The 18316-nt window shown below is 43.5% G+C and overlaps 1 protein-coding gene across 1 annotated transcript in view; it reads left to right on the top strand.

Moving 5' to 3' along the window:
• The window catches only part of ADI1 (acireductone dioxygenase 1), a 20190-nt gene extending 14552 nt beyond the window's left edge, over positions 1-5638 (top strand). Inside the window, exons 3-4 of the mRNA XM_018560500.1 lie at positions 1119-1298; positions 5519-5638. Coding sequence (XP_018416002.1) covers positions 1119-1298; positions 5519-5638 — 300 coding nt within the window. The remainder of the gene's footprint in view (positions 1-1118; positions 1299-5518) is intronic.
• The last annotated feature ends 12678 nt before the right edge of the window (positions 5639-18316 follow it).

Genomic DNA, 18316 nt, shown 5'->3' with positions numbered 1-18316 from the left:
CCTAAAGAACCGCTGTCACAGTTGTGTAACTGTATACAGTTAATATACTGTATCATAACAATATTCAGTAGTCATTTTTCTGACACTGGTCAGGTGCTGTTGTGTCAACTAATTAACCTGCAGAGCTATAGATGAGCGGTGGATTGACTTTGCAGCACCGAGGTTAGGGATACCCTACTTTAACCACTCCATCTTTCATCCCGGTATGCCGCCTATGGGCCAGAGTAATTTTTACATTTCTGCTATTGGCCTATTAATTTGGCAATAACTTTGTCATTCCTTAAAGTGACACTAAACTCAGGGATTAAAGTGGAACTTATATCTTTGAAATTTCAACAAATACACGTTTAGAAAAGTTTAGTAATGACAATCTACAAACACCTAGATAATTGCCGGCTTTTTATTCTTTGCATACTTTATCTCTCTTTTCTTCCCCAGTCTTCTGGCAGTGGCCATGTTTACTAAGGGCAGATTACTAGCTCTCCCTTTACAGTACTTTCCTGGAACTCTGGCACATGTGACTAGGACATGTGACCATGCACATCATCTCAGGGGAGGAAAATGCCTTTCCCTGAGATCTCGTGAGATTACAGATGAGATTTCCCAGCAATGCTCTGCTGATGTAACCTTCCCAGGATGCAACGCTTGGGCACATTACATCACTAATACCCAAGAGGACCAGGAATTGGAAAAACAATCATTGTAACTAAAAGAAAAATATGTTTATTTAACTAAAGAATGTACGATGATTTCATATCAGCATGAAGAGCCGCATGCTGATGTGATTTTTAGTGAAAGGGGGTAAACGTCCACTTTAAATCTTACAAATGCATTCAAGTACCCTAAGTGTTACCAATACTGGACCTTATTTGTGTATCACTCGGCTGTAGATCCTCCAATCATCCCTAAATTGGTGCTGACACTGTCCTTCCTTCTGGAGGGGGGCTACTTATGTTCCCAATGGTCCCTGTGTGTGTTGTAAAGTAGTCACCGCTCCAAGCTCACTCCTGTCATGGTCTGCAATCAATACAAACGAGTAAACTAAACCTGAGATTGTAGTCCATTACGGGATTAACGATGACAGAACAACCTCAAACCATCTCTTCTTCTTCCATTAGTTGAAGATATTCTACGAGGAACACTTGCACTTGGATGATGAGATCCGCTACATCCTGGAGGGAAGAGGTTACTTTGATGTAAGAGACAAGCAGGACCGATGGATCAGAATAGCCATGCAGAAAGGAGACATGATCACTCTTCCTGCCGGCATCTACCACCGCTTTACACTGGATGAAAACGTGGGTAGAGTTGTGTCACTTTCATGTAATAATAGTTAAAGGAGAAGATCATTTGTAGCGTATATGTCTAGCCAGATTGGGGAAAGATCGGAAACCCCTGTCTGGTTTTTACTGCTATCCCAGGACTCTGTTGAAGAGGTTTCCCTTCACTTCCTGTCCTCCTGACAACAATTTCACCAGACAGCAAGTGAGGGAAAATCTGCAGCAGGGACATAGGCAGACATAAGAAAAGCATGTTTGTTTCTGTGTTGCTTTCGGAGAGTTTCCATCACTTCCTGTCTGGTAACACATTGTCGACAGGAAGTGAAGGGAAATCTTTGTAAAAGAATCATGGATTGCAGTCATTTGGAAGAAGTTCTAATCCTTTCCCATTTCAACCCCCCCCCCCTTCCCCCCCAAAAAAAGGTCTTGGTTTGACAAACACTTTGACACTTTGATAGAGGTCCTCCCCACCCTCTACAACTTTTTTGACAATAGAGCTTCATATAAAGAAGATGTGTGTGTGTGTGTGTGTGTGTGTGTGTGTGGCGTTCAATATACGTTACCCAGGATTGGCACATTGTTCTGATTCTCAGCCCGCTTTGAAATTTGGCCCATGCACTGAGTTATAGACAGGGATGGCCATTATCATCTCCCAATCTCAAAGCACACTGTGAGGGTCAGAGAACGGTAAAATTGGGCATACCCCGGTTGACTGTGCAGTGTAAATCAGACCTTCAATATATTTTTGGTATACACATCCATTGTTAAAGTGACTGCAGAGGGCCTGGGGGATACAGAGACCTTTTTTACAACATAGTCCACAAAAAAGTAAAAAGATATGTGGAGTCTGATTGGCTGGGTTATCTGCTGGCTTGGGGGTAAGTTCTACCTATCATAATTCCAGGCTTGCCCAGCTAGATGTTTGAGATGTTCTTTTTTGTTGTTGCATTACGCATGATGTAAAATATATGTGAAACCGGAAAAGCAGGAGCCCCTCGTCATGACCCAAAAACTTAGGTGAAGGGATCTCATCACTGGAGTCACTGTGGGATATAAGGAACTGGCTGGTGGGCCAGCTCTTCTGTTACCTATCAAATACAGAAATATGATTTTGGATGGACTGACCATTTATCTTTCAAAGTATTTTATTAATTTTCCAAAGTACAATAAAACAATAAAATAGCACATGATGCACAATCAGTATAGCATACAATTGCATTTCAGATTCTTCCACATTAGCATAGTCAAGTAGTAGGGGGGATCACTAGATGCCATACACACCATATATAATAGTTCTGTAAAACAGAACATATCTATCCACCTATTCTTGCCAAATATATCCCCCATCAGCAAAAACAAAATCAAAACAGTCTGAGAGGAATATCTGGCATAGGGATCCACCTATGTCTGAAGCAAACATTTGTTATGATCTCCTCCATATCTATATAAGTAGAAGACTTTCTGCCCAACATCAATGTACTAAACAGCTCACGTGTGCGAGCATAAAGAAAGGAAAAACAGACAAAAAGAGGAAAAGGAAATGGATACTAAAAGAAGCAGAACAGCTTAAGAGTCCGAAAAGAGTAGCTCCATCCCCGACCAAATAGCCCAACATCTACTTAACCACCACACAAACTAGCGTCCTCCCGTTACCCTAAGCTTGTGAAAAGCACTCACCTCATAGTTCTCCTTTAATCCCTAGATATTGCAAAGCCTCCGTGGACTGACCATTTAAAGACGCCCTTATCTTTTTACTCGATCAATCCATCCTAAGTTATTGTATTATTGCTTACTAATAAACCTGCTTGTTTAGGTAGAAAAAAATGGATGTTGGCGACAAGCTGGCTCAGTGGTGTGCAGTCCTGCCTTTATTCCCTACTACCATCCACTTGCGGTTGCATCTTCTACTTGTGTTTGTATGGATTTCCTCCCAAAACATACGGATTGTATTTATCTGAAAAGCTGTTGTGGGAACATTAGATTGAGAACTTATTTGAGAACAATGACTGACAAATAGTATAAAATAGTCTCAGTATACAACAGAAGAATAGCCAATCAGGAAGCCGGGCGACGGATAATGACCCACCCCCCGGCTTCTTGAGTGGTCGGGAAGCCGGCTCCATGCTGTTTGGCTGCTCGATGCTGATTGGCTGGGAAGCTGGCTTCATGTTCCCTCACTGCACTGCCGGTCATAGGAAATGCTCCCTCTAACTGGAAGATCCGGTATCGGTGAAAGTATCTGAGCAATTGGGTGAGTATGAGTACTCGCCCAAATACTTGGTATGGGTGCATCCCTACTGTGTAGAAATGGCTGATAGATTTGATCTTCTGATGTCAGACAGCCAATGATCTTCTGATGTCAGACAGCCAATGATTAAGGACTACGGCATGCTGGAACCATGACCCTTTTGGAAACTGGTTGGCTTATATGGTGACATGCCCAACTCCATTGTTTATTGTATATTGGGGGCATAACCTGCCGGGTCTGGGGTGATAAAACAAAGTGAGGATTTATCACCTAAACCTAATTACAATGGAAAATACCAAAAATAGCAGATGTCAGAAAACCAGGGACAGAGTTAACCCCTTCAGTGCTGCTGGATTCACACCCTGGACTTATAATGGGAACAGGGGGCTTATACACCGAGGAACCAAAGGGGTCTCCCAATACTAGTTTACAGTCTGGTCCAGGGCAGGATACCGATGTATAGAGAAACGGTCTCAGCTCCCCATGTATCCCCACATAACTTGAAAATAGGTCTCTGGGGTCCTCCTGATCCATGGAGCATAAATAAAAGGTCCCATGCAGCCAAAGGCACCATGACAAGCCCCTCTTCAAATTAATGGAACCTCCCTCCAAAGCCAAGGACCATAGTCAGTAGGAAGGAGGCCGGCCTGCAGTCCACTCCAAATAACAGAGTAATGGACACTTAGAGCCACAGCAGCTACATAGATGGACTGGGCATAGGCACACATTGTAAAATAAGTTACAGCAATGCTAATGCAGTGTTTTGATTCAGCTATTTAATGATTTTAATGAATACTTAGGGGTGTATTTATAAATAATGTGCAGAGCCATTTGTCCTGCGATACTCTGTGAACGTTTGTTCTGTGTGAATGGAGGAAAAAACAATTGTTAATATTAATACATTTGACTTGGAAAGCAAATATATACTCTGTAAATACCACATTCTGGCCAATATATGGAGCCGAGGAGCATAGGAAAGAAGTATTTATATCTGATGCTCCTCAGCTCCATCTAGTGGTCATAACCACTGAGCCTCTGTTTATAGTACTGACCACTAAGCCTCTGTGTATAGTGCTGACCTAACCACTGAGCCTCTGTGTATAGTGCACTGACCACTGAGCCTTTGTATATGATGCTAACCACTGAGCCTCGGTATAAAGTGCTAACTACTGAGCCTCTGTGTATAGTGCTAACCTAACCACTGAGTCTCTGTGTATAGTGCACTGACCGCTGAGCCTCTGTATACAGTGCTAACCGCTAGGGTTGCACAGATACCAAGTACAGTACTCGGTACAAGTACAGATACTTTTGAGCTCCAAGACTAGACTAGAGAAAAATTCAAAAGTTAGGAGGCATCTGTCATGTGCAAGGAGCACACGGAGCTCCTGGGATTTGTACATCTCTGTTTTAATGTACAATTTTGTTTTTATAAATATAAATAAAGGGATGCACAGATACCAGTTTTGCCGAGTACTTACAAGTACAAGTACTGATACATTTTTGTTTATTGTCATGTGACAGTTTTTCTAAAACAATAGACTAATGATTTCAGGACAGTGGTGGAGCGCCAGAGCCCGGTCCCAGCTGCAACCCCGGTAGTTCTCATGAAAATGCCAAGTATCTGTGCATCCCTACTTAACCGCTGAGCCTCCTGTATATAGTGCTAACTGCTGAGCCTCTGTATATAGTACGAACCACTAAGCCTCTGTATATAGTGCTTACCACTGGGCCTCTGTATATAGTACTAACCACTGAGCCTCTGTATACAGTGCTAACCACTAAGCCTCTGTATACAGTGCTAACCACTGAGCCTCTGTATATAGTGCTAACCACTGAGCCTCTGTATATAGTGCTAACCACTGAGCCTCTGTATATAGTGCTAACCACTGAGCCTCTTTATATAGTGCTAACCGCTGAGCCTCTGTGTATGTAACATATGGTTGCTTGTGAATTTCTGTGCCCTCCACTAACTGTCTTTGTTTCTATATAGAATTACGTGAAAGCAATGAGACTGTTTGTTGGAGACCCGGTCTGGACCCCGTATAACCGCCCTGCAGATGATTTGAAGGCTCGAACACAATATCTTCAGTTTCTGGAACTAGAAGCATAGAGACACAGGAACGATTCAGCTTTTACTTTGTGATACTTTGCCATTTAATACAAGAAATGTACTTTGTCTGCACATAATGACCTAGTCTTGCACAGCTGTACAACGAACATTATTCCTTTTCCTTATATTCGCTTTTCTGAAAGTCTCAGATTTCATTCCAAAAATCCCCCCCGGACTCCCTCCCCCTAAGGTCCATTCACACTGCTAAGAGCCGGCCTGTACAGATCTGTGCGGCGTGCACGGGCGTATCGGGCCGCTCCCGGGAAGGACAGGTGCTGCGTGTGATTGTACGCAGCAGCCTGCTCTTCTCTATGGGAGTATGCGGCCTTACGCCGCTGTACACTCACCCGAGCTGCACGTCCGTCCGACATGATGGATCCCGTCTGCGTCTGAGCATATACACACGCACGGACGTGCAGTTCGGGTGAGTGTACGGCCGCATACTCCCATACAGAAGAGCAGGCTGCTGCGTACAATCACACGCAGCACCTGTCCTTCCCGGGAGCGGCCCGATACGCCCGTGCACGCAGCACGGAGCTGTACATGCCGGCTCTTAGCTGTGTGAATGAGGCCTAAACACCGCCTTCCCCATTGGTTGGTCTTGGATTGTAACATCAGGTTCTCCTCTGGTGAGACATATATTACAGCTTACCCAGGCCAGTGTTCTGTCACCTGGTCCTATGACATTGCTATTAACAGTCGTCGAGCCCTGAGCTAAGGACGGTGTATAGGAAGAGGCCATCTATACAAGATCCAAAAAAAGAAATTCAACTTGTTTGGAGGTTTTAATTTGATTCTTTTTTTCTTTGTAGTTAAAACTTTAGTTGTCTAGTCACTTAAATCAGAGAAAACAATGAACCTGCGATTGTCAGATTGCTGTGAACTGTTCAGTGTTATGCAATCATATTTTTTATAGAACCCCAGTAGAAATAATGCATCATTGCTGCCTTTATATGGGAAAATAATGTCCTTTTTAAAGGGTACCGGTCACCCAATCACTGTAAACATCTCCTATATGAGATGCCTTATTGCCTGTGCCCACTGAACCCTCTCTGATCAATATCAAATACTGGTTATATATATATAAATATGTACAATATGAATTATGGAATAAATCTATATAAGAAGAACTATACACTAATTAAAAAGTAGTGACTGTTACTAAATAAATATTGTCTTACGGAATCTCAACCTGTGCTCGCACCAAAAGACGTAACTAACCTACAACACCACACGTGTTTTATGCTTTGTGGTGTGCTGTGGGTCAGGTGAATTGTGTACTGTGTGGATACACGTTGGGGCCCCTTAGGTGTGAATGGGCCCCTTAGGTGTGACATGCACACTGCATATCAATGCCTATTACAATACATGCATATCGGTGTGAATCCGACCTTTTAGATATAAATAGAGCTAGACAGAGTTCTTTGATCATTGATGGTATCGGGCCCGTTCCCTTAATCTGAGGGGCAATGCATTACCACGGCTTGCCTGGATTTCTCTTCCTTTCTAACCCAAAGGAGAGATTTTTGCTTTGGATCCTTCTGTATAGAAACCCAGGGAGATCTCAGTCTGCTGCGCACATTGCTGTCCTCTTCTGACGCCTATGGAGTTCATTTAATTGCTGTATTTCCTAATTATTCTTTGTGGAGAGAAATGTCATCCGCTGATGCATCAAATCCTGAAACGTTTTCTATTCTTGTATAATAGGAGCATAAAATGTAGAAAGTCTGACAAAGGAAGATCCTGCTCCAGTAAAATATATATACATTGTCCTTATAGGTTATTATATGTCCGCATTATTACTAAAGGAAGAATCCGGCCACAGTCCGGTCTACATTGAATCGGTTTATTGAAAATGTGTCAGTGATACTGAGTCCTGCCTGAGGTCCGCCCCTCTGACATGTTTTATCCAATCCTGAGCTGTCATCTCTATGATTGGTGAAATGTATTGGGTGAAACATGTCAGAGGGGGCGGACCTCGGGCAGGACAAATGTTCAATAAACTGATAGAGCGTGGAACAGAGTGTGGCTGGATTCTTCCTTTACTATATACGTGTTTGGTTGGAGCGAGGACACACTCCTGCCGGTGAACACCCGGCTATCTTTCCCCTGCTTAAGCCGTGGAGGAGGGGTGCTACTGTTCAAAGCCCATTTCGTGTGCACCTTACTGTATAACTGGTAACCAAATTGTTGAGTGCGTTTGTCGTTTGTTTTGCTTTACCGATTTGGTGCAGCGACGCATGGGGTTTCTCAGCTGCCAATGGGATGTGCGGGATCCCTTGTGTGTTTCTGTACCTTTAAGGAGGTGGGGCGTCCTCCTGACAGGCCTGCACCCAATTTGATATCTTCTGCCCCATGTGCTCCAAGATGGAGACTCTCATAGTTTAGAGTTAGGACCGCACTATAAGAGGTGCCTTGGCGTGGCAGTGCGGCTTACACATCCTTTGCAGAAGACGTGTATCCAAACCTCTGTCATTGTCCTTAGTGGTGAGACAAGTTGTTTTACATGCTGGGTGTGAGTGTGCCATGATAACTTTCTACTGTACCACTGTTCAAAGCCCATTTCGTGTGCACCTTACTGTATAACTGGAAACAAATTGTTGAGTGCGTTTGTCGTTTGTTTTGCTTTATTCATATGCCTTGATCTGCATTATTGCTGCTAATAAGTCTGATTAATATGGTGCAATACCCAATCAATGGCTCATTAAACTGAAGTGGAGGGTTATACGAGTCACTGCATGGCTATTACTAGGAGCTCCTCTAACCCCAGCTCTTCAGGACTCATTAGTCTCAGTGTATTGGTTTGCTTCACTATTGCTAGTCACACTGTGATCTTATTAAATTGGTAAAGCTAAACTCCAGCCAAAAGTTAGGGATAGAATGTGTCACATTTTTATTGCTCTCTGTGACCCCATTTGGAAGATCTCTTCTCACTTCCTGTCTGCGTGCCGGGAGTCTGAAAAGGAAATGAGGGGAAATCTCCCTAACTGGCAGACAGCAATAAAATCCTCTGACAGCTTGCTGCCTGTGTCCCCATGGGGAAGACTTTTCATCACTTCCTGTCCCTGTGGCAGGTGTCAGACAGGAAGTTGATCGGCTTTAAGTCGCAAAATCTCATCTTGTAGGCTTGATAAACTCTGTGTGAGTCTGTTGCTGCAGCATAAGTATTGTATACCGCTACTGATGTTACGTCTGTGAAATACTGACAAGGAAACTATTCCAATAAAGTTTTATTTTTAAAGTTTTGCTGTGTTTTCCTGATCTTCACTTTGGAAAGTGTCTTCCAACTCTGTGTTGTTCTGGGTTGGCTTCCTGATATCTCCAGGTGGCCTGTGTGGGCTCTCAGATGGGCTGTGCGGCTCTAAGGTGGGCTTTGCGCCCCTCAGGTGTACTGTGCGCCTTTCAGGTGGCTATGCGACTCTCAGGTGGGCTGTCCATAATAGAAGTCACCAGCACTCGATGATATGTGCAAGAAGTAAAGCACTTTTTATTCAATCGTCACATGCGTCATACAGCCAACGTGTATGTCACCCAGAAGAAGGGACCCTGCGTGGCCCCGAAACGTTGGCTGCATGACGCATGTGACGATTGAATAAAAAGTGCTTTACTTCTTGCACATATCATCGAGTGCTGGTGACTTCTATTATGGACTGTATCTGACACGGCGCCATGCGTGTTGTCACTTCAAGCACCAACCTCTTACTTAAGGTCTGTACGCTCTATGCAGTGCAGGCGATTTTGTATTATCTCAGGTGGGCTGTGCGCCTCTCCGGTGAGCTGGCTGGGCTACAGTGTCTCACCAGGGGTCCACAGGCGGGCAGGACGGTTTCTGGGAGGAGGAGGCAATGACAGATGCGGCTGCCAAGGTCCCCAGCGACCTCTGTCAGCTGCATCTGCCTAAAACCGGATCTTCCCCTGAGCTGCGGGCGCCTGTAAACAGGGACAGGCTGCCCGCAGCTCAGAGGAAGATCCGGTTTCAGGGACATGCAGCGGCCCAAGATGACGCTCGCCGGGGACCACAGCAGCCACATCTATCAGAAAATGGAAAGTGCCTGTGTCGGAACGGAGTGTCTTGTGTCTGGGTGCCTATTGGCTGGACCGGACTGTCCATGTGATGTATGCAACTTGGCTATCACTTTATAGGTACAACACTTCTATTGTTACACAATAAATCAGGAAAAAAATAAATACATCTTGAGTGTGCATAAGTATTCACACTTAAGAATTTAATTTAATTTGAAACCCCTAAATAAGTTGTCGGCTGGACCAGAAGCCCCACCTGTGTGCAACAAAAGAGTAACATGATGTCAGTATAAATACACAAGCTGTGAAAGGCCCTTAAGGCTGGGTTCACACCTAGGCGTATCGAATATGCGTGTTTCGTGCTGCACGTTTTTAACGCGATTCGCAGTTAAAAAACCGCACGACAAACGCATTTCCGAGGGCTACCTGGCTGTATCCCAATGGATACGCGCGGCAAATATGCCCCAAAGAAGCTCCTGTACTTCTTTGGGCGTAGGGCGTTTTGTAGTGCGTTCATACGGCCTGTAATACGCCCAGGTGTGAACCATACTCCTAGGGAATAATGGGATTTCGGTGTTTGAGCGTTTTGCAGAGCGTAGGAACGCGCTACAAAACGCCCAGGTGTGAACCGGGCCTAAGTCTTCAACACCACTAAGCAAGCAACATAACAGTCGAGGAGCTCTCCCAACAGGTCAGTGACAAAGTTGTGGAGAGTTACAGGTCAGGTTTAGGTTATCAAAAAATATAGCAAACTTTGAACATCCAATCCAACAACACAATGGAAAGAATTTGGTACCACTGCAAACATGAAAAAAGAGTTTACAACCAGAGTACCAGACCCAATTTACATGAACCCCTATCCGGGATTAGTTTGTTGCTTTCAACAACCCACCACTGTGGGAAACATGCGAGAAAAAAGGGATGAAACGATCTACAGAAGATCAGATCAAAGGTAGTAGAAAAAGGATCGGAAGTCCAACTGTAGCACAAAAATATAAATGTTTACTTGTCATATATTAAAATGCGGGTCAAAAACACAGACTAGCAATCCACCACCAGAAAACCCAACAAAGACAAACACAGACACTCACTGCGTCTTTGTTCATTAACTGTTTTTGAACTTTGGGTTTTCTGGTGGTGGATTGCTAGTCTGTGTTTTTGACCCGCATTTTAATATATGACAAGTAAACATTTATATTTTTGTACAAAAGTTGGACTTCCGATCCTTTTTCTACTGCCTTTGATCTGATCTTCTGTAGATCGTTTCATCCCTTTTTTCTATCACTGCAAACATGGCAAGAGAAGGCCACCCACCAAAACTCACAGAGTGGGCAAGAAGGGCATTAATCAGAAAGGCAACACAAACCCCAAAGAGAACATTGAAGGAGCTGCAAAGACGCACAGTGGAGATGGGAGCATCTGTCCTTGGACTAGTGGCCAGGAAAATAGCATTTTCAGATGTAGGTGTGTAAATAGTTTGAATTTTCATTTTCAGCCAGCAGGAGGAGATCTGTTTTTTTTTAATGTGTTGATATGTCTAATTTTAGCGCAGGGGTCACTAAATGGCTGACCGCAGTCCGGACACGGACCGGGTGGCGGTTCCATCCAGACTGCAATTGCTGACCCGCGGGGTCAGGACAGTGGATACACTGTCAGACTGGTGCATTTTGCTCCTCCCAGGCTCCTGGTGGGTCACATGATGTGAGCCATCGGCTCCTCCCCCAAAATCAGGTGGTTGTGGTGGTAACGGCTCTCTGGGGCCCAGGACAGCAGCTAGCAGTGACGCAAAGTTGGTTTGAATTTCCCACAGAGCTGACATGTCTGCAACAGGTCCCCCCCCAAAGCACAGCACAATGGTGAGATAGTGGGGGAGGCTGGGGCTGTGTGGGTGTACGGACTGCACTATACAAGGAACTTTTCTGTGTACTGACATTACTGTTGGCTGCTGTCATCCTCCCGGAAGACCAGTACTTCTGATCAGGGGCCATCCCTACTCTGTTAAAAGAGGCAGATGCCACATACACTAGTGTTTGGGCCTGCTTCCACCAGGTCCGTGTGTTTAATGCACAGTACCGCACAACACATCTACCCATTCTGTGCTTTATTGTATTGGAGGGCAAGAGAAACATCAGGGATCTAATAGACCCCAGATATCTCCATAAAGAGACCCTGTCACCTCCAAATGCTGTCACATAGGGGGCTTGCTATCCCCTTTGTTATACCACAAGCTAAGTAAAAAAAAATTAAAGGGGATAAAAAAAGTAAAAAAGAATGTAATAAAAAGTGATAAAAGTAATACAATAAATACAAAAAAACTAAATTAAAACCAACTCCACCACCATCTGATGCGAATGAACACGTGCACGTAGAATGCAGTCGAAACGGCAGACTGCGTTATGGACACGGGCTGAGTGACTGTTCTGTCCAGACTGCGATTCAGACCTTGGCTCAATGACATTTTTACTCATTGGCCTCCTTGAATTTGAATTCCCTGTCCCTGTTTTAGCCGTTCTGTTGAAAAAACAATTGCCCAAGCTCATACAAACACACATTTGAATGATGAGCGTTTCATTCCCCTCCCTGTCTAAACAGCCTCTGCTGTATTCCCTCTTTAGCCACTTGTAAGGAAACGGCAGGACATTGGCTTCTTGAATGCGGGTGGGCATTTTAAAACGTCCTTTACCCCTGTGTGCATGAGCAGGATACTGCCTGCAATTTAAACAGCCGGCGATGGTGTTCACATACAAGCGTTTGGGCAGCTTTAGAGCCGCTTGGTCACTTGCATGAGTACAAGTGTGTGCCCCCGTCCGCCACCTATCACGGCCTCCGCTGTGCCCCTTGTGGGCCCGGGACCAGCATGACAACTCTGTGATCGGAGGGAAATCAGCACACCATCCGCAGCTCCTCTCCGATCTCTCAATGTGGAAATGGTGTGTATTACATCACATCCCATCCGCATTCAGCTGTCATTGCTCAGGCTTCTGCAGCCGGAGAGAAGCCAGTGAAGCAGATCTGTGCTTCATCAGCTTCTTTGGGGGTCCCTAGGTGACATTAGGGGTCTGAAAGACCCCTTATGTCTCCATAAAGAGGACCTGTCACTATATTTGCAGCCCATTTATTTTGAATGCCTGGTTAAAAACAATGCACATTGACACATGGCCTATCATCAACTTGTATGTAATGATGTAAATGAGCCCTAAATGCTGTGTGAATCCTGTGTCCAGTGATGAATGTTTATTTCTAGAACAAGGATTCTATATACAAGGTATATAAAATATCATTTTGAAAACCAACTTACAAAATTGAGCAGAATATCCATTATAGATTGTCTTCAAGCATATCTAAACCCAACAACTATTAGTCCCATGAGTCCACCACGTAAATGAGACGGACAAACACAGACATATTTGAAGCCCAGTCTGTGTGACAACAATGGCTCCGCCATAGATAAAGGGACTAGTGAGCCGTTATATATTTTTGTTTTGGGGTTTAGATACGCTTTCCTCTAACACACCTCATCCAGCTAGTTACAGGGGGACACCTGGCTCTGTAACACGTTCATGTGATCAGGAATATGGATCCGTCTGTGTTTTGCTGTTTTTCTAATGTGAGGCAACTACCAACCCACATAGAATACATCTTTCACTAATTGCAACTTCTTAAAAGCCCAAAGGACGCCAAATCAAAGGAGGAGGACGAGGAGGAGGAAGAGGAGGACAAGGAGGAGGAAGAGGAGGAGAAGGAGGAGGAAGAGGAGGACAAGGAGGAGGAAGAGGAGGAGAAGGAGGAGGAAGAGGAGGACAAGGAGGAGGAAGAGGAGGAGAAGGAGGAGGAAGAGGAGGACAAGGAGGAGGAAGAGGAGGAGAAGGAGGAGGAAGAGGAGGACAAGGAGGAGGAAGAGGAGGACAAGGAGGACAAGGAGGAGGAAGAGGAGGAGAAGGAGGAGGAAGAGGAGGACAAGGAGGAGGAAGAGGAGGACAAGGAGGAGGAGGAAAAGGAGGAGGGCGAGGAGGAATTGCACAGAGAGCTCCCTGTAGTGGCTAATCTACATTGAATACAATAAAAATAGGGAAGTGAGAGTGGGGTAGCCCAGTATGTATGACACTCCAACACCCCTTCAGAATGCTCCACAGTGTATGTGTGTTGCGCAGCAAAAAACTGCAGCAGAACTTACAATGTTGTGTGCTACAGCCCAGTCATGTTTAATGTGTTGCCTTCAGGTGTAAATGGGCCCTGAGGAAAACACTGCGACACAAACCAAAACTATGTGATCTCATATAATACCCTAGAAGACTTTATCTATACCACTACAGCTATAGTTTAAATAAAATGCAATAAAAGTCTGCTGTCTATGTATAAATATGGTCAGTGGAAAGAAAGCTCTTCACATTGGTGGTCAGTGGGTGGAATGCTACTTACCTGGCAGTCAGTGGGTGGAATGCTACTTACCTGGCGGTCAGTGGGTGGAATGCTCCTTACCTGGCGGTCAGTGGGAATAATGCTCCTGACCTGGCGGTCAGTGGGTAGAATCGTTATAAATATATTTATTATTAAATTTTTCACAATAATCCATATTTCATACAATTACATAACTGACAAACAATTAAAATTAATTCAAATACATAACATAACATTAAATGAATCCCTTCTGACCTCCATGTTTTACCTACTTAGTCATAACCCAGACTATATCTGCATAGTGCCAATCTTCCCATTTTTCCCTTTAATGTGAGTATCTATATTTTTCAATTAATTTTTATTATTAACTATCTATTACATTTAATGTCCTTAGTGTTGTTCATATCTTTACAGTTTAAGTCCTTCAACTTAAGCAGCGATTTAGTGCCTTCCATTAATTACTACTTTGTGAACCTAATGTTCTGTACATTGCCCATAATATATCATAGTGAAAAAGTGAACACCTTTTGATGATCAAGGTGTGGTAATGTGTGTCTTTATATAAGGTACTGTTAAATGTGCCTAATTGTATCCATAGCACTTGTCTGAATAACTACAGGTGGTATAAAAAATAAAATTATAATGCTAATCACTACATCCTACCCTTCCCCCCCAATCTATCATCAATTATTAAGTGAAATTTACGTATCTGTTTCTCTGTGTGCTGTCCTTATATGTCAATAATATGTTACAATGATGTCAAAGACAGCGAGCTAATCAATCATGTGTGTGTGTGAACAAAACCCCCCCTGTACGTGATTTAGTTTTAGGTCATGACCTTATAGATGCAACTTATTCCGAGCATAAAAGAGATTATAATATGTTGTCACAAAAATACATAAGTTAACATACATTCTATGGCATCCCATTCCTCCCCTCACTTTTTATCGTTACTAGATGTCTGAAACTATCCCATAGTGTGATATATAAAGGAACAAGCCCTATAATCATTAGGTAGATGAGGACATCACTGCTAAGTACTCTTCTGAATTCTTATATATAAACCACCCCTGCCATATTTCACAGAATGTTGGGTGCTTATTTTGGCTACTGAAGGACAGTTCTTCCATAGAGCATATCTAATTTGTTTTTATAAACCATTCCTTTATTGGGGGGGATTCTATGCGCTTCCAATAAGCTGGTATCAAGCATTTTGCTGAGTTCAGCAAATGGGATGTAATAGACTTTTTATATCCTAACAGTGACTCTTCACTATTATGAAATAGTATTACCCAGGGGTCCATGCTCAAGGATCTTCCCTGTATAGAGGAGATAGTCTTACCCACCTCAACCCAATATTTATTAATAATGGGACACTGCCACCATATGTGTGCCATAGTTGCCCTCATGCTGCAGCCTCTCCAACACAGTGGTGAGTTACTAGGGTCTATTGAGTGTAATCTTACTGACGTGAGGTACCATCTCGACCGAAGTTTGTAATTCATCTCCTCTATATAGGATGAGATTGATGTCTTACAACCCCATTGCAGAACCCTCTGTTTTCCTTGTTCTGATAAGGGAATTCCCAATTCTTCTTCCCATTGTAGCATAAACCCTGGAGTCAATGTGGGGTCTATTTGAGACAATAATTTAACCAACAGTCATATGCTTCTCTTTGGACATGATGATCTTGATAATTCACTTCCATTGGGTTTAATTCATCCATTGATCTAATTGGTTTAGATAATAATTGCAGGAAATGGTTTAGTTGAAGGTAACGCCACTTATCCATCATAGATGGTGATAGTGAACGACACAGTATCGGTAACGGTTTTAATACCTCTTGGTCCATTACATGATGCAATCATAGCGTGCCTTCCTCTATCCATTTACCAAATGTTTGGTACAAATTCCCTGGTTGAAAATAGTCATGTCGTAGTAGGGGCATTAGGGGTGAGTTATAACTCCATCCTGCTTTCTTGTGCATTAAATCCCACACTGTTAGCCCTCGTTCACACCTGAACGTTTTGTAGCGCGTTCTACGCTCGACGAACGCTCTACAAAACGCTCAAAAAAATAAATCCAATTGTATTCAATGGTCTCTTTCCCCCCTTGGCGTATTTCCGCCCGTCCCTAACGCGCTACAAAACGGCCCATGCCTGAAAAGGTACAGGTACTACTTTGGGCCGTTTTGTTGCGCGTTTCCATTGGGATACAGCCAAGTAGCCTTCGGAAACGCGCGACAGACGCGCATATGCAATACGCCTAGGTGTGAACGAGACCTTAGGGTATTCCCTACTAGGTGGTGCCACTCCTTTGTTGTGCCTCTGTACTGCTTTGGTAACCAACAAATTGTACTTAAGTTTGCCATATTTTGAACTCAACATCCACCCAAAGTTTGGTTGTTCTATCAAAATGCCAGTTCAGTAGTCTGGTCAGTACCACTGCCTGATAATGACGTTTAAAGTCTGGCAGTGCCAGCCCACCTTGTGACTTTGGTCTTGCTAGGGTGCCATATGAGATTCTCGCGTTCTTCCTTCCCCAGACATATCTAGATACCATTGTTTTTAAGGTTCTGAAAAAGCTATTATGAAGGGCAATGGGGACCATCTGATATACAAATATACACTTCGGTAGAATATTCATTTTGACTACGTTTACTCTACCGATCCATGAGTGACATAGAGCGGTCCATTCTTGAAAATCCTTCCTAATCTCATTTAAAAGGGGGATGTAATTATAATTAAAAAGGTCCTGCTGATGAGGGGTTAAATTGATCCCTACGTATTTCAGTTTCTTGGTCTGCCACCTAAATGGGAAACTTGAACGTAGGGACATCATCTCTCTAGTACTGTGAAGCCCGTCGGCAGTGCGGGGCCCCGGTGTTCGAACACCGGGACCCTGCACTGCCCCATATTGCAGGACCGGACCGCACTGAGACTGTGCGGCCCGGTACCATTTGATCCGGGGACCACTGCTCTAGATGACAGATTAATATTTAATATTTCCGATTTATCAAAGTTTATCTTAAAATTAGATAGCTCCCCATATTCCCGAAATGCCGCTATTAAATTTGGGATAGATACTCTAGGCTGTTGGATATAGAACAATATATCCTCTGCATAAGCTGAATACTTATGTTTATTGTTTCCTATAACAACACCATGGATATCATTATTTTCTCTTATGTTTGCTAAAAAAAGGTTCCAGTGATATCGCAAATAATAGGGGAGAGAGTGGGCAACCTTGGCGTGTGCCGTTGCTCAGTGGGAATCCCTCACTAAGGGTACCATTAACTCTAACTTGCGCCCTTGGTTCTTTATATAGTGCCGAGATCCAACTCATCATTTTATTTCCCATTCCCATATATTGTAATGTGAGCAATAAAAAATCCCAGGCCTCCCTATCAAACGCTTTTTCTGCGTCTGTTGATAATAATAGTGTAGGCTGGGATTGTTGTTTTACGTAGGTCATTACTGCTAAGGTTCTCAAGGAATTGTCTCTTACTTCTCTGCCGGGGATGAACCCATTTTGATCAGAAGAGATAAATTGTGATGTGAGTGGGGAAATTCTCCTTGCTAAGACCTTTGCAAGCTTAATATTCATATTTAGTAATGATATTGGTCTGTAGCTACCGCAACTCGTGGGGTCTTTATCTGGTTTGGGGATTACTGTTATATGTGCCACGGTAGTTTCTGATCTAAGTTTTCCATCTGCCATTAATGAATTCACGTAGTTAGCCAGCCGGGGGAGTAGTGTGTCTTTAAAAGTTACGTAATAAGCCACTGTTAGTCCATCAGGACCTGGCGCTTTTCCTTTGGCCATTTCAGAATGACTGCTCTCCAATTCCCCAATTTCTATCTCCTTTTAGAGTTTTCCTAGGGATTCAGCTGGGAGTGATGGTAATTTACCCCTATTCAAATACTTTCTTATCACCTCCTGTCTATGGTCTGATGTTTTTTGCGTCGATTTCTCTGATACATTGTACAGTGTAAAATAAAAATCTTTAAATTCCTCAGCGATATCTCTAGGGGTAAAGACCATAGAGTCTGTTGTTTTGATTTTAGGAATATAGGTCTGTGTCTTTCTGTGGTTTAATGATCTAGATAATACTTTTCCTGGTTTATTACCCCATCTGTATTGTATACCCGCCAACCAATGGAATTTCTGTGAGGTTTTGACATTTAATACATTTTTTAACCACTTGCCGTCCGCCCGTAGTAAAAAAACGGACGGACGGCACTGCAGCATTTGCGG

This window comes from Nanorana parkeri, unplaced genomic scaffold (assembly GCF_000935625.1).
Source record: "Nanorana parkeri isolate BGI_ZX_2015 unplaced genomic scaffold, ASM93562v1 scaffold460, whole genome shotgun sequence".
Classification (NCBI taxonomy): Eukaryota; Metazoa; Chordata; class Amphibia; order Anura; family Dicroglossidae; genus Nanorana; species Nanorana parkeri.
Note: the sequence above shows the minus strand (reverse complement) of the source record. Positions and strands in the feature narration are given on the sequence as shown.